Raw genomic sequence first — 17800 nt, 5'->3', positions numbered from 1 at the left:
ACCAAACATGTCAGTGTACTTCAGTTTTGGTAGGGGTCAAGAAAGTTATAAATAGGCAAAGCACAGGGGATTTTTAGGGCAATAAAAGCATTTCATGTGATAACTGCAAAATGCCAAAAATGCCATAATGCGGTGTATATCTGAGCACACATCTATTACTGTCAAATATCACAGAATTATAGAATAGAGAGAACTGTAAACCTGTGATATTTATTGTGGCCTCATGACACCAAAACTAGTTTCTAATTAATCATAATGTGTCAATATTCACTGTCCTCCCATTGTTCATTGATTTTCTCGAGCGGGCCCAGTAACGTCTCCATTGGAGACTTTGTTGTTACTGTGTTTGGCATATTGAATACATCACGGGGAGCTTGCCAGGCTTTGCTGTGCGGGCGAGATACTCTCGGTAGCTTGCCGGGCTCTCCGAGAGGGGCGGAGGAATCGAACTCAGGTCGACCATATTGGCTGCGTGTAAGGCAAATGCCCTATCCGCTGTGCTATCGCTCCAGCCCATGTCAATCGACGATCAACAATCAGGGACCCTGTCTCATTTGCCAAGGTGTCGAAAATCAGATGGGCTGGTCACGTAATGAGATTTAAAGACGACCGCTGGACTTGAGCTGTTACTGACTGGATTCCACGGGATGTCAAAAGACCGCGTGGCCGCCCACCTACCAGATGGTCAGACTTCTTCGTCAAGATCATGAATGATCGGTTTGAGGCCCTTCATGTTCCCGGAGCGAACAGATGCCATTGGGCTACACTAGCACGCGACAGGGACAAATGGAGACGTTACTGGCGCCCGCTCGAGCAAATCGACGACTAATGGGAAGTGATTAAGTGATAAGTGAATAATAATATTGATATTATATGAATTTTAATGAATGCAAAATATATAAATAATAGGGGAACCTAATGTGAAGTGAAATAGGTATGTAGGGATATTCCATACTTCCAATTAGCTTTTATGTAAAAATAAAATTGCTCTAAAATCAGTTTATTTAACAAAAGACAACAAAATCCAAATTCATCTCCAACTACTCATCTAAAACATGGCATATAGGAAAGCAATGCCACCAACACAGAAACCATTTTTACTCAAGGTGTGGGGGACAGGGCAAGAACTAATGTTATCCTGGGTGCAGTCATTCTGTGTCCCGCTCTTTCTGATAGCATGATACTCTCCATGTTGATCCACTTATATGCAAATCTCATGTGCTGGGGGAAAAGGCAGGTAGGATGGAGAAGAGACCACTAAGCAAATGATGGTTGGAGGGATCACTCGGGATGGTAGGTGTGCGCTGAAAGTAGGCTATGAACCAAACATTGTTGGAATATAGCTCCAAATATTTTAGGCCTAACATTGGTTTGTCCTTTCCCCCTTGCCACAAGGAGCTTAGGTTCATTGAGTCACACCCATCACAATGCCCCTGAGTCACTCCCATTCCTTTGTTTATCTGTAATCACTTCTCTGTGCTCTCCTCCCCAACCAGTTAATCAGCTTTTCCCCCTAATCAGACTCTGTTAACTTGTAAGGTCAGATTCTGCAGGGATCTATGATTTTATATGTATGAGTGAAATATTGCCTTTCTTTCTCCTCTCCTTATGTCTTTTGAATAGTTTACTTTAAAGCAACGTCCTTTTCGTATAGATACAGGAAGACAGTTAATATTATGTCTTTGTAACTTAGGAGTTAACTGGCTTTGAATATTATTTACTCCTGGGTATCTGCTTTCTTGACTTCAGCCTCAGTTGCCCTTAATTCTTCGCACCCCAAAAGCAGAGTCCTGACGAGGGACTGGATGGACCCAGGGCAAGCTGTGAGCTACCCTGGCATCGAAATGGGCCAGTCCAAAGTGCCACTATTCTTAACTATAAGTTAAGAGCTTGATCATAAACAAATGCTGTCATGATCCAAAAGTAACGATGAGACTAGGACCCTGTTAGGGATAGGAAAGACTATCTGGCCTGAGCACTGTAGTCTGAGATCGAGATGACCGTAGGAGGGCAATTCTATAAGCTTAATGTATTTCTTACTGTGTCCCATATACAATAACTAATATTATGAATGCTTATATGTTTGTTGGACAAGGAGAGGAGAAACACACCCAGGGGATTCTGTTCTAGGGTGGGTTGACCTGCTAAATGAGAATCTGTCCTAGAAGCAGCTTTTCCCGAGGGAAAGAACTTTACCCCTATCAATTGTGCCCCCACCTTTGTCTAATTGTTATGCCAACCCCTCATGCTGGGGGATATAACGAGACTGTAAGAGTGGGCTGAGAGGAAGCAGAGGAGAGACAGGAGTGAATGGAGAGAAGATTGGAATAAACTGCAACTGACACCAAGCAGGCTGGCCCTTGTTTCCTTCCTTCACCTGCCCATCACCATCGACCTCCCTGGGGTAGGAGAAATGACAGGAGACTACTGAACACGGGTGGTGGAAGACATAGACCCCTGCTGTCTTTTTGTGTTTATACAAAATATGTTGGCTGCTTAGTGCCTATGTTGCAAAACATGACACCCAAAAGGAAAGAGGGACTGTGTCTGCCACAGAGGTAGGGGGTGAGAAGGGATGGGGTGACAGGAGGGACAATGGGAACATTGGTGGTGGAGAGTGGGCACTGCTGGAGGGATGGGTACTTGAACATTGTTTGATTGAAATGTAATTACAAAAATTTGTAAGTCTGTAACTATATCACAATGATTCATAAAAATTAAATAAATAAATAAAACTTCCAAAAAAATAAAAAAGAACTAATGTTGATCAAGCACACCAAATCTCCAAAGAAGGACAAGGATCAGTGCCGCCTCATTAGTGATTCCCATCATATGTCAGCACCGGCGGCGGCAGGGCTGGAGCGATAGCACAGCGGTAGGGTGTTTGCCTTGCACTCAGGCAACATGGCCGACCCGAGTTCGATTCTTCCGCCCCTCTCGGAGAGCCCGGCAAGCTACCGAGAGTATCTCGCCCGCACGGCAGAGCCTGGCAAGCTCCCCGTGACGTATTTGATATGCCAAACACAGTAACAACAAAGTCTCCAGTGGAGACGTTACTGGGCCCGCTCGAGCAAATCGATGATCTACGGGAGGACCTTTTATTATTTAATATATGTCAAGGCAGAAGAACTTCTGAATAGTGATGATAATAATATGTGATTGGGCGGGTACACTGTTGTGAGGAGTTTTCAATTTTAGCTTTGCAATCGACTCACCTGGGGAGTTTCTAAAATCCCCGTTACATGAAGAGGATCAAGCAAAGTGAAATGAGTGAGAAGGAGAAGGATAGATATAGAATGACTGCACTCATTTATGGAATATAAAAAAATGAGACTGATATCCAAGGTCCACCCCAAAATCAGGGGCCAGGAGCATTGGTGAATGGTTGGAAACTTGCCACATGTGTGTATGGGGCAAAGGGCAATTAGAAAAAAGGAAGGGACCAGTATGACAATAATAGAAATGATCACTCTGGACAAGAACTGAGTGTTTGAAAGTGGGTAAAGAGATATACATGATAACCTTTCAGTGTGTGTATTGCAAACCATAATCCCCCAAAAGAAAGAGAGATAGAGAGAGAGAGAGGAGGGATAGAGAAAGGGAAGGAGAGAGGGGGGAGGGAGAGAGAGGGAGCGAGAGAGGGAGAAAGAGAAAGCGAGTCTGCTATAGAGGTAGAGAGGTGGTGGGAGGGGTGAGTGTTGAAACATTATATAATTGAAATTAAATTCAATTATGGACAAACTTGTAAGTGTATATCTCACTGTGATTCAATAAAAATATTTAAAAAAATCTCCATTATACAAATCACACTTGGTGAAAAAAATACCTTTCTTTGGGAACATGACCAAGACAGTTAGCACTTTGTGAAGCTCCTAAGGAGATTGCAAGGTCTATACAGTGGAGGATGAGAAGAACAACTGATGGAAAGCATTCTATTGTGAAGGGGAGGGTTAGGTGAATAAGATTTTTTTACATGTGTTCCCCTGAACTAGGAAAAAGAGGGACAGGTTAGATGGCTAAGAATGGGAATTAACATTTCACTTTCTGGTTGCTCACTTCAGTTCACTACTTAGTACAGTTCTGACTTGTATTTTCTATCTTATTTCCCAATAATTAAAATTAATTATGCAATAAAGTTTCTTTTCTAAAAATCCCCTCACACAGAATTTCAAGTCACATGCTCATGGTTTTGTGTTATAGACCATCTATTAAACATTCATTCTTAGAAATCAGATCTCAAGTCTAAAAGAATTTTATTCCTTGAATTTGAGTAGTACTTTAGTTAAAAATCGATGCTTATATTTTTTTTTAAAATTTAATCCTAGAGTTGAAAAATTGATACTTATTGTGTCTGAAAAAAATCCTGTAAAAATAAGTGGCATTAGACACTGGTTCCTAGGCTCTTCAGATATTTTGTCCTATTTTCTTGTGATGATGATTTAAAAGTTGAAATAGCTTCATCACCAAGGAAGAACATCAAAGTCAAAGTAATCAATTTTTCTATGTTTTTGGGTCATACCTGGCAGTGCTTGAAGTGCCATCTCTGGTTTCAGGTCACATCTGGTGGTATTCAGAGGACCAGGTGGTCCCAAGGATTGGAACATGCAAGGCAAGCACCTTAATCCCTGTTGTATCTCTCTGTTGCAGTTAAATCCTGTTTTTTTTTTTTTTTAATGACTAAATCAACACAAGGACTCCATGTAAAAAGGGACGTGCTTTCTAAATCATTAAGTGTCTTCGACATCATCAGTGAGGGGTGGGGGGTTTAATTTATTTTCATTAGGAGTGTGCTCCTTCTTCGGGCCATACTCAGAGACACAGGGGAATAGTCTGGTTGTAACGAAGCAAATTTCCAGGCTTTCTATAGTTTTTACTACATTGGAAATATTCCTGTGAATTCAAGTCCATCACCACAAGACAGCTCTCTCAATCTGATTTGTAGCAGAAACTGTTTTAATGACCCTCAGTGGACAGAGGAGAACACTGAGGCATTAGCACACAACTGTCGACAATCATTTGGTTCATTTCACGGTAAGACCAGGACACAAAACTTGAGTTGGGGATGAGACATGCCTAGGTGAAGTATCCAGCTGGAGCAACTATTTTTCACAGATAATTTTTTTCTGAACTTGGGTTATATTTTGAAAGGAAAAACAAGAGGGCTTGAATATTACAGGGGTTTTATGTGAGCAGCACCAGCTCTGTAATCAGCAGTGTCCTATACACAGTAAAAGTGTGAGCTCTTTGATAGAAAGAATGACAAGGTGGTGAGGGAGCAGAGCATCAGGCCACATGGAGGACGTGGTACATAGGTACCAACCACAGCCTCCGGAAGTCAGGCTTCTCTAGCACCTATGGTTTGCAGGTGAGTGAGTCATGACTTGATAAGGGCATTTATTTTGTGCAGGATCTAGTGAGCACAGCTAGTACTCAGGCATAATAACCATTGTGTCCCTTCTTTTCAGTTGCATCCAAAGTTTTTTTTTGTCCTAAATTAAAATTGTGTGTAGGGGCCAGAGAGATAGCGCAGTGGGTAAGGCACCTGCCTTGCACAAAACCAACTTGTGTTAGATCCCAGCATCCCATAATGAGCTCCCGAACCTGCCAGGAGTAAGTCCTAACACCACTGGGTGTGGCTCAAATCAACAACAATAAAGTGTATTCACTGTAATATCTTTTCCCCTGTTGTATCCCAAATAAATAAATTGTGTGTGTGTGTGTGTGTGTGTGTGTGTGTGTGTGTGTGAAGTGGGGGGAGGCAGGTACATATTCAAGTTTGAATTTGTTTTGCAGAATTGGGGCTGCAAAACAAATTTAACTCAGGGTCTCACACTTGCAAGCCAAGTGTTCTACAGGTGAGTCACATCCCTGACTTAAGAGAAATAATTGTGCCTTATTCTGTGGTAGAGTCGTCAGGTATTATATTTATGAGATTTCCTTGACCCAAAAATTATGAATTATTTTTGGTAATTTACTCCACCTCATATATTATTATACCATTTTGACAAAATTATTGGATTATCAAAAAACAACTGTGTTTTGATCTTTATGGCTCTTTCAGTAAATCACCAGAAATGCCTTACGACAAAAGAGTTTGCTTCAGGCTTATACATCTGAAACTCCGATTTGAAATTCTCAGTTACTTTCTTCTCTGCAGTTCAATCACTACTCTAGAATTTCCATGTTAAAACTATGCCGTTATTAACCGTTTTAAATATTTTCTCTAGGACTGGAGTGATAGCACAGCAAGTAGGGCGTTTGCCTTGCACGAGGCCGACCCGGGTTCAATACTTCCATCTCTCTTGGAGAATCTGGCAAGCTGCCGAGAGTATCCGCCTGCACAGCAGAGCCTGGCAAGCTCCCTGTTGCATATTCGATATGCCCAAAACAGTAACAAGTCTCACAATGGAGACGTTACTGGTGCCTGCTCGAGCAAATTGATGAACAAAGGGAGGACAGTGCTACTGTGCTATTGTTAAATATGGAATACAATTCTTGCATTAAAGCAGACATTAGAGGGACCAAAACTGGGGTGAAGGGGAAAATCCCTTGGTGCAAACTCTGGGATACAGAGGAAATGGGAGGAGTGAACAGAGAGGTTTTTGGGGAGGTAAGTGGAAACCTGTCTCAATTGCACACACACACAAAAGTATGAAGCTGCATCTCTAAAAATCTATCCGATTGTAGACCAGTCAATGAAATAAATTAATACAAAGTTTTCCCATTCAGTTGAAAGTTGTCTGCAGTTGCAAGGGCTGTAAGTCAAAACACTTGGAAAGTCATTAGATTCTCTGGAAGAACCATGTCTTTTTTAGAGTCAGGAATGTGGGTTAGGGAGAGGGCAAATGTCTTGTATGTGGCTAAAAAAAATCCCCATATCACAATGTTTTAAATTTAATAAGCATGTATACCCTAAAAGTCGCTATTTCTCCCACTCACCAAATTCTAAAATATATGCATTTTTGAGAAATAATTTAAGAAAAGTCTTTAGGGTATTTAAAGTGCTTGGACTGAGTCCAGACTAATACTAACATGCTAGTCAAACTAGGTAAAAAGAACATTGTTATTAGTAATTTTTTAAAAAGTGCATCAAAACTTGGAGAATGTTAGAAGGAATAATGAAATTACAGAACAGGTTAAGGTTATATTAGTGGAGGAAGGGACAGGAACAAATTCTCATCTCTTAAAATTCCTTTGAAAAAGCATTATTAAAAACTTTATGAACTTTCTAGAATCTCGGGAGAATTATGAACCTCACATAATTACCTGATTCAAAGACATATTTTACCAGAAACGCGACGCTTGGCCCAGATCAAGGCAAGATGGAACGAAAATTGTCTCTAAAAAATCTATGATCCTGAGAATGATTAATATGTAATCTCAGCTTCAAGAAGACTATTAATAAACAGAGATGATATCTAGAGCAGCTGAGACTCAAATAATAAATGGCTCTTAATAGCGGAATGAAAAGAAATTGGAAATCAAGATAATCATATCTGATATGTGCAGAAAATGAGTCAGGGGGCTTTGGGAGACTTTGAATAAGTCATAATAAAGTGAAACCTTTATGAACCACATTAAGGAGTAAAGGAAGTCAGTGGAAACTTTGCCTAATTATCTGAAGAATGAAATAAAAGAAATTAATTTTACGAGAGTGTTAAGATCTTAATGTCTTACTTTCTAAGCTTAATATCACTTAATGATGAGATTCTAGTCTGTGTCCCAGTCCCAAGGCAGAAAAACCAATTCCATAGCAGAGGAGCAAATCTTAAGTTTAGATAGGCCTGAAGGGCAAAAGATAAACATACTTTATTTGATCATTACATGATATCTGATTATTACAGGACCTTTGGGAGTAAGTTCAAAGAGGACACTTCTACCAGTTCCTTCTCACCTTCTCTAGCAACTTTTTTTTTTTTTTTTTTTTGCTTTTTGGGTCACACCCGATGCTCAGGGGTTATTCCTGGATCTGGACTCAGGAATTATTCCTGGCAGTGCTCAGGGGACCATATGGGATACTGGGGATTGAACCCGGGTCGGCTGTGTGCAAGGCAAATGCCCTCCCTGCTGTTCTACCACTCCAGTCCCCCTTTAGAAACATTTTCCCTCTGTGTCAGAAAACAGGACTTGAGAAAACACTGCTACAGACATCAGGACTTCCCAACCTCAAAACGGAAATGCAGTTTAATTTCCTGCCCCTGCACCTCAATGTGATGTTCAATCTTTGAATGATCTTGGAGTGCTCCCAGGCTGCGTGGATCAAGCACAGGTGGCCTTGGGGGCGGGAAATCAGAAATGCCATTTGGTTCCTGCATTTCCCCTTCCATGCACAGACAGACAGGCCGTGGACTGACCAATGGTTCATGTCCACCAGGCGCTCACCACGAATGAGGGGTCAACTAACAAGATCACAGCCTCCACCTGTCCCCAAGTACATCAACCAGACACGGGAACTCCCTGGACTTGCCCGACCATTCCGACCCCCGCCCCCCTCCACCCGCCCAGTCCATCTGCCACCACCGGGGCCCCTCACCTGCTCTGGGTAGCCATCCATGCTCCTCTGCCCTTTCGTCTGAATTAAGCACCGTCCAGGCTGAGGTCCCCGGTTGGCCTGCGAGGAGGGGATCTGAATAGGCAACGGTGACTGGAACTGCTGGATGGTCACTTTGTTGAGGTTGCCCTCGTAGGGCTGCTGCTCCCGGCTGCGGTGCTGCAGGCTCTGGGAGCCCATCAGGGTCTGGATGTGGCTGCCTGCCTGTGGAGAGAGACGCAGTGAGAGCTGGGAGGGGAAGGAGGCGAGGAAGAGACTGATTCTATTTCATTTTTATTTTTTTTGCTTTTTGGGTCATACCGGGCGATGCTCAGGGGTTACTCCTGGCTCTGCATTCAGGAATTACTCCTGGCGGTTGCGTGGGAGACTATCTGGAGTGCCAAGGATCGAACCCAGGTTGGCCACATGCAAGGCAAAGCCCTCCCTGCTGTACTGTCACTCTAGCCCCAAGTCTGATTCTCTCTTGGGGTTGGTGGCATCACTGGGGGGTTTAGGGCACGCTAACCAGAACCGTGAAGCAACCCTAGACACCACCTACCACAAGGGGACTATGCTCAATCAGCTCAATCACGGCCAGTGAGCGTGGAATAGAATCTGTCAGCTGGACGCTTGTCAGAGCTATCATCTTGGAGAATGTTAGAAGGAATAAGGAAATTAGAGAATGGCCTAAGAACTGGATTTGTGGGAGAAGGGACATGGACACATTCTCATCTCGTATGATATCTTTGGAAAACCATTACTAAAAACTTGAACTTTCTAGAACCCCAGGAGATCTAAGAATCCCACCGATTCCTCTATGGGAGGAAAATGCCTCCCATAGAGGGAGGCTTGGGGGTGGAGGGTGGGGTGTTGGGGGATGGTGGGAGGGAAACAGAGGACATTGGTGGTGGGAAATATACACTGGTGGAGGGATGGGTGCTGGATCATTGCATGACCGAAACCCAATTATGAACAGCGTTGTAACGGTCTATCTCACGGATTTCAACTGAAAAAAATTAAAAAGAAAAGAACCCTACATAATTACATAATTACCCGATTCAAAGCATCTATCTTTTTTTTTTTTTTTTGCTTTTTGTTTCTGTGTTTTGGGCCACACCTGCCATATTCCCAGGTGACTCCTGGCTCTGCACACAGCTGATCCTTACGCTGGGAATCGAAGTGGAGTCTTCTGGGTGCAAGGCAAATGCCCTACCTGCTGGACTATTGCTCTGGCTCCTGTCTGATGTATTTTACCTAAAATCCAGCTCTTGGCCCTTGGAAGGGGACAAAAATGCAGTCGGAAAACTTTACAGAAGAAAAAGCAGCCACGGTTTAAATGGGGGAATCCTGCCTGGCATTTCAGTTTGAACACTACAGGGAAGAGAAATGTCATCTCCAGACCAGCAAGGAGAAGACAATTGAATCCGCTTCTTGATTCCGAAGTAAAGAACTGGACTTGCAGCATTTTCTTTCTGACACGGGGCAGAGTAAGCTTCCGGTGGGTGCCATTGATCTTTGTTAATTCTCTGCATTATTAACTAAATGAAGGGTTATGGTACTTGGATTGTCTAAGTTATAAAGAACGCAAATCCCGTGACAGAGTTCTGTGAGTCTCTGAAGTCTGTGGAAGTATTAGATTTTGAAAGTTTTCTAGTGGTACCTCATTGCCTTTGGAGACTGATCAGCAATTTATGGAAAGTGGTAAGGATCACCCCTCTATCCTTTTTATTTATTTATTTAATTTTTGGGGGGAGTGGATCACACCCAGCAATGCTCAGGGGTTACTCCTGGCTCTGCACGCAGGAATTACTCCTGGAAGTGCATCATATGGATGGGCCATATGGGATGCCGGGTATTGAACCTGGTTCTGCCATGTGCAAGGCAAATGCCCTACCCACTGAGATATCACTTCTGACCCACCCCTTTATCCTTAAAGGCAGTCATTGGAATGACCAAGGCATGGGCATCTTTCAAAGCTAGGGTTCTGGTTTGCCCTTACTCTTTCCTTTGCCCATTTTTTTCAACTTTATTCACTCACTAGCTCCCTGAAAGAAAAAAAAACCTGATGCCTTTTCTACCAACCAAACAGTTCTGTGTAATCTGGAAACCTAGAAGATGCCTTTCAGAATCAGGAAAATTTGGCCTAGGAAGCTAGCACAGGAATGAGAGGTGCATGCGTTGCATATACATGACATTAGCTCAATCTGTGGCATGGTATGGATCCCCAGAGTACTGTTGGGTGGTCCTCCTGACCCCTGGCACTGAAGGGCCTGTGTGTTGAATTGTCCAGGACTGGCTTGGTCAAGTACAGCCAGGAGTGACCCCCCTAGACCTGCTGAGCACTACTTGAGAAGGAAAAAACTGTGACAACCTGGAGGTCTTACCTGGGTAGTGAATGCTGAACATTATTACTTTATCTTAATAAATATCTTAATAAAGGAGGAGAGGGTGATGGTGTTTCAGTCATAGCCAATGGTGCTCAGGGGCTATTCCTGCCCCTAGTGTTGCTCAGAAGGCCACATATGGTGCCAGAGGTCTAAACCAGGGTTGGCAGGATGTAAGGCAAGCACTTAAACTCCTATACTATCTCTCCAGTCCCTGATCTTCAATCCTCTTTCAAACATGGTTAAGCATCATGCTTGGTATGTTATTCTTTACTGTAAGAGGGTCTGAGGTTTTACTTCCTGAAATCCTGTTTTCTTTCCCATGGGTCTTTTACAGGTAGGTATTCTGGAATATATTAATATTTTTACTTTAGAATTCATTAGTTGGTGATATTTGTGAACTTGCCTGATTCATCAAGATCTTTGACTTCTTTGGAAGCATCAGGTTAGAGGAATAAAGGAATAATTAAAAACAAAAATTTTAGGAGGAGATTAATTTCATGTATTGAAAAGATTTTAAAGAAGAGCAATATCAAATAAAAGCAAAAAATAGTGGTCATAGAAAATCAATTGAAGGGGCCTGAGTGATAGTACAGTGGGTAGAGAATTTGCATTGCAAGTAGCCAACCTGTGTTTAAGCCCCAGGATCCCATATATGATGCCCCGAGCCCACCAGGAGTGATTCCTGAGTGCAGAGCCAGGCCAGGAGCACTACAAAATGTGGTTCAAAAACAAAACAAACAAACATATCATTTGTAGAAGATGGAAGTTATGTTGCTTGACTCTAAACAAAAGTTAATTCAGTGAATAAAACATTAAAAATTATTTGATAATGGGTAGAGCCAAAGTTTGATTATATTTTGTGCATAGTTTGATTATATTTGTATATGTATGATTAGATATCTTGATATCATTTCTAATTTTTTTACATTAAAACAATGAAGTTGAGTCATGAGAAATTAGAGAAGTTTTGAGTCACAAAACTATGATATTATAAACATAACCTAGAAGATTCCTAAAGACAGCATACATTTCTGCCCTGTATCTATTCCTTTCTCATTTAGAAATACAAGTGACATAAATGTCATAATCTTCTCAGTCTTTTAGAAACTGAACAATCTTATGGTTAGGTTTTCCCTTACTAAGCAGGAAGTACTTGCAATAGTGATTAGGCAAGAAAAAGACATTAAAGGCATCAGATAGGAAAGGAAGAAATCAAGCTCTCACTATTCGCAGATGATATGATACTATATCTTGAGAATCCTAAATCCTCTACCAAGAAACTCCTAGAAACAATAGACTTGTACAGTAATGTCTCAGGCTATAAAATTAATGCCCAAAAATCCATGACCTTCCTATATGCAAATAATGAGACAGAGGAAAGTGACATGAAAAAAACAATCCCATTCACAATCGTGCCCCAGAAAATCAAATAACTCAGAATCAGCCTAACTAAAGAGGTAAAGGACCTCTACAATGAAAACTACAAAACGCTACTCCTTGAAATAAAGAGGACACGAAGAAATGGAAACATTCCCTGCTCATGGGTAGGAAGAATTAACTTTGTCAAAATGGCAGTACTCCCCAAAGCATTATACAGATTCAATGAGATCCCTATAAGGATACCCATGAAATTCTTCAAAGAAATAGATCAAGCACTACTGGAATTCATAAGGAACAACAAACGCCCATGAATAGCTAAAGCAATTCTTGGAAAAAAGTCATGGGGAGGCATTACCCTCCCCAACCTCAAACTCTATTACATGGTACTGGAACAAGGGCAGGTCCACAGACCAGTAGAACAGGGTGGAATATCCGTACACACAACCCCAAATGTATGAACATCTAATCTTTAATAAGGGAGCAAGAAATGTGAAGTGGAGCAAGGAAAGCCTCTTCAACCATTGGTGCTGGCATAACTGGACAACCACATGCAAAAAAAAATGGGCTTAGATCTTGACCTAAAACCATGCACAAAGGTCAGATCAATATGGACAATATGGATTAAAGATTTCAACATGAGGCCAAAATCCACAAGGTACATTGAAGACAAGGTTGGCAAAACCCTCCACGATATTGAGGCTAAAGGTACCTTCAAAGATGACATGCCACTGACCAACCAAGTGGAAACAGAGATAAACAAATGGGACTATCTTAAATTAAGAAGCTTCTGCACCTCAAAAGATACAGTGACCAGAATACAAAGATAACCTACAGAATGGGAAAGAATATTCACCCAATACCCATCCGATAAGGGGTTGATCTCGAGGATACACAAAGCACTGGTTGAACTCCACAAGAAGAAAACATCCAACCCCAAGAAATGGGATGATGAAATGAACAGAATCTTTCTCAAAGAAGAAATCCGAATGGCTAAGAGGCAAATGAAAAATGCTCTACATCACTAATCATCAGGAAGATGCAGATCAAAACATCTAAGAGATATCATCTCACACCACAGAGACTGGCCCACATCCAAAACAACAAAAGCAACCAGTGTTGGCACGAATGTGGCGAGGAAGGGCCCCTCCTTCACTGCTGGTGGGAATGCCGACTGGTTCAGCCCTTTTGGAAAACAGTATGGATGATTCTCCAAAAATTAGAAATTGAGCTCCCATTTGACCCAGCAATACCACTCCTGGGAATATATCCTGGAGAGGCAAAAAAGTATAGTCGAAATGACATCTGCACTTCCATGTTTATTGCTGCACTGTCGCTAAGAGATGCTTCTGGTGGTGCTCAAGGAACCTGTAAATAATAGCGGGTAAGGTCAAATTTGGTTTAATGTCTCACACGAATTATGGTTCATTGAACAATGCCAGGAGTGACCCCCGAGCAGAGTCAGGAATAGTCCCTGAGCATTTTTTGTATGCCCCACCCACCCCCATCACCAAAGGGAAATTTTCAAGTAATTGCACAATTGAGAAACTGGTAAGATTAGGATTTGAAGTGAGGCCCTCTGACAATCAAATGTCATATCTTAAAACCTGCAATTTGGGTGGGGAAATGGCTCAACGGACTAGAGCAAATGCTTTGCATGTGGGATCCCTCAGTTCAAGCCCTGGCATCACATGGTTCCTTGAGCACCACCAGGAGCAACTCTTAGCAATGAGCCGAGGATAGTTCCTGAGAAGCACCAATGCATTCTCCATCTAACAAATAAAAATCAAACCCAAACACAGACTTTTTCCTTTGAATTGACTCTATCCAAGAGTTGATTACAATGGAGCCATAAAAAGAACCAAAAACCAGGTTCCTGAGGTAGACTCTATTAAATGTCTTTATCCACTCTTGAATTTGCTCAAGGGTCACTGCTACTTTTTGAATTAGGAGTTTTTCTATTTAAGATCCTATGCATGCGACTTAAGAGCTATCTAGATCAGGAAATAGGTCGAGGCTCTGTTTATTTATAACATTTCCACGAGGAGGAAGTAATGAAGCTCAGGTCTTCACATGGCAAAACAAAGTGGGCTTGAAGGGACCTGCTGGGAAATGAGCATTTGTAGAAGCAGCACTTCTTTCCATTTCCTTTGGGCTGATAGGCTGTGATGAGTGGAGACGGGGAACAGAGGTGTAGAAAGCCAAGGATGAACACTGACTTGTGTGTGAAGTCAAACATAAATACTATAGGAATCTCACAGGAACACTTATTGAGCAAAGGGATTGTAAAGAGGAAATTAGTTGATATTTTTTTCTGGATTGGCATAAAAGTTAGAAAGCTAATAAGGATGTTCATGGTGAAGTCTAAAGGACTGATGGAACTGTAGAAACAGCAGGTACTGGATTTGTTCCAGCTAGGAGGGCAGTGACTCATACCAGGGGGGAATTTGAACATGACGGTTTTTGAAAGCCCATGCAACATTACTTGAATGATAAAAAGAAATAGAGGAGGGGCTGGAGTGATAGGACAGCAGTAGGGTGTTTGCCTTGCACATGGCCGACCCGGGTTCGATTCCCAACATCCCATATGGTCCTCCCGAGCACCGCTAAGAGCAGTTCTTGAGTGCATGAGCCAGGAATAACCCCTGTGCATTGCTGGGTGTGACCCAAAAAGAAAAAAAAAGAATTAGAGGAGATGTGATTTTTGTTTTGAACTTTCATGGGGAGGTTAGACAAAGCAACATGTATTGAAGGAGAAGAGTGATGGGCGACAGTATTTTCAAGTTAGCCCCAAACCATCCCGTCTGAGTTTATAGGGAAAAACTTCAATAGCCAAAAAGTCCAAGGAAACATTTATGTCAAAACCACAGAAAAGGAAGGTTGATCTGATATCGAATGTCACTGCTTATCTAAAATTCTTCCCACAGCTGCTTTATTATGTAGAAATGTGAAGTGTTCAGAAGTGTTTTTCTTGAATGATAAAAAAGAAATGACTTCTTCACTACAATGAAGCTTCTCCAAAACAAACCTGTTGGAAAAGTGTTTGGCAGGTGTGCTACACAACTGGGTCATCTGTTTCCCCTTGCCTCTTGAATCACTTGGGATGGTTTCCAAAAATCAAAGACAGCCTTAAAAATGATAATTTCTCTTCTTGAATATATTCAAATAGACACTATTCATTCTCTAAAATTATGTCCAAAAGACTCCCAAAATTTGGGGGGGGGGATTGTGTTAAAAACAGACCTATATTTACAAAGGCTGATTTACTACTAATTGATATAAAGCTATTTGTAGCATTTATTTAAATGAGGTCTGTTTTAGGGGCTAGAGAGATACTAGTACAAGGATTAAGTCACTTGCCTTGCATGTAGTTGAACCCAATTTGATGCTCTAGACCGGTAGACCCCTCCTAAAAAAGGTCTGTTTTAATAACTTTATAACAGAAACAAAATGTCCATTTTCTATCCAGACCTTGTGTTTTTAAGTGTCTTTTTTTCCTTTTTTCTTTTATCAAGCAAGTTAAGCTTTTAAAATGGAGGCAGAGAGGTCAGAGCGATTGCACAGTGGGTAGGGCGTTTGCCTTGCACGCGGCCGACCAGGGTTTGATCCCCGGCATCCCATATGGTCCCCTGAGCACTTCCAGGAGTAATTCCTGAGTGTGAAACCAGAAGTAACTCCTGAGCATTGTTGGGTGTGACCCAGAAAGGAAAAAAAATAAAAAAGATAAAATGGAGGCAGAAGAATTTCTGCTTCAAAGTAGATGAAGTAGACATGTTTCCCCCATTCCTTCCATTAAGAACAAATAATATATGGTACACAATGGAATAGTATGCAGCTATAAGAAAGGATGAAACCAGGCAGTTTCCTGCAAAATGAATGGAACTAGCAAGTTAAATGAAATAAGTAATAGGGAGAAGGTCACATATCAGATAATCGAACTCATCTGTGGAATGATAAGTGAGATAGAGTTTCATTTTTCTGTAGAAATGAAAAAAGGGAATAGTATTGAAAATGGCAAATCCTTGGCCTTGGACTGCAGAAGTAATTAATGATGAGGATGGTATGAGGGGAGTGCAATTGGACCAAAGGTTACATAAGGGTACTGGTGGAGGTTCACTAACACTTTGGTGGAAGTGGGGTGCAGTATTATCAATATCATCAGCTTCTACATTGTTTTGACCAAATTACACAAACCGTAATGAAATTATAAAAACAAACAACTAAAAGCCCTGACACAGTATATAAGCAAGTCTAAATGAACTCTTAAAGGTAGACAGAAGAAAACAGCCCTCTAGGGATCAGAAACAACATGGAGGTGAATTCCTTTGTTTCATTTTTCTGTCATCCAGCTCAGAGTTAGAGCTGATGACAGAGGCAAAGTGAAAACACTAAGAGGTGTAAATGAGAAAAGTCCCTATGAAAGTTGAATTTCAATGAACTCAGGTGTCCAGCAACAAATGAGTGGATAATGAGTGCATTATATATGCATGATATATATTTTCTCTCTATATACATGGAATATTATGCAACTACAAGGATGGATGAAATCATGCAATTTGTTATAGCTTGGTAGGAACTGGAGGATATCATGGACAATGAGGTAAGTCAGAAGAAGGACAAACACCAGATGATCTCACATATCTGAGGTATAAGGTATAAGGATGAGAGAGTGAAAGAAAGAGGGGAACACCTAGATTCTCTTGAATCCAATATTATAAAAATGAGAATGACGGGGAAGGAAAGATATCGAGGGGAGAAGTAAGAAGGGAAAGTTAGGAGGTAACAGGGTGTCAGGCACATCATTGGTGTAGAGGTGAGATCCACTTGCATGTCTAAACCATGGAGCCAACAATAGTGCAATCAGGAGACCCCCAACTATGCTAACTAAATTTAAAAATATGCCTGCCAGGCTGGGGGTGGGAGGAAACCTAGAGGAAAATGGTGGAGGGAAGTTCTTCTGAATAACTGTAAATCACATTGCCTTATATTTAGATAAAGAAATAATAAAAATGTTCATTGACCCATCCAGGCCCAGTTGAATCTCTCTAGCAAAGAACAGCAAGGGAAGTCTACAAAGCAGGGAGCCTTGAGACAATGGCTTCTAGTCTTATTCAGACTCCCTGCAACATTATGCACAGAGATCAGTGGGCAGCCTAGATTTGTGCTTCCTACGTGATGGGGGTGGTGTCCAGGGAGGACAGTTGGCCATCATCCCTCTAGACAAAGGAGGAGCATGCTGGACTCGTCTTCCCCCAACCCCTCCTTGGACAGCTAGGACATTCCATCACCCAAATTTGACATATTTCTGCCAAATTACCAGCAAAATTTACTTTTTTCCTTTTTTGGTGGGGGCACACCTGGTGGTGCTAAGTCAGGGCTTATGTCTGGCTCTGCGCTCAGGGATTTCTTCTGGCAGGGCTGTTGGTTGCTGGGGATCGAATCCTGGTCAGCTGAATGCAAGGCAAGTGTCCTACCTGCTGTACTCTCACTTATCTGGGGTTTATAG

The 17800-nt window shown here is 41.8% G+C and overlaps 1 protein-coding gene across 8 annotated transcripts in view; it reads right to left on the bottom strand.

Annotated features, from left to right (window-relative positions):
* LRRC7 (leucine rich repeat containing 7) overlaps nucleotides 1-17800 on the bottom strand; it is a 628763-nt gene that overhangs the window by 54553 nt on the left and 556410 nt on the right. For 7 of the 8 annotated variants that reach the window (XM_056111012.1, XM_056111009.1, XM_056111010.1 and 4 more), the window contains one exon: nucleotides 8534-8755. In XM_056111012.1, coding sequence (XP_055966987.1) covers nucleotides 8534-8755 — 222 coding nt within the window. Of the gene's footprint in view, nucleotides 1-8533; nucleotides 8756-17800 lie in introns of those variants that run through there. The other variant, XR_008791999.1, reaches the window with a different exon arrangement.

This window comes from Sorex fumeus, unplaced genomic scaffold, assembly GCF_029834395.1.
Source record: "Sorex fumeus unplaced genomic scaffold, SorFum_2.1 ptg000011l, whole genome shotgun sequence".
NCBI classification, from domain to species: domain Eukaryota; kingdom Metazoa; phylum Chordata; class Mammalia; order Eulipotyphla; family Soricidae; genus Sorex; species Sorex fumeus.
The sequence above is the reverse complement of the archived record's forward strand: the minus strand, read 5'-3'. Positions and strand labels throughout refer to the sequence as shown.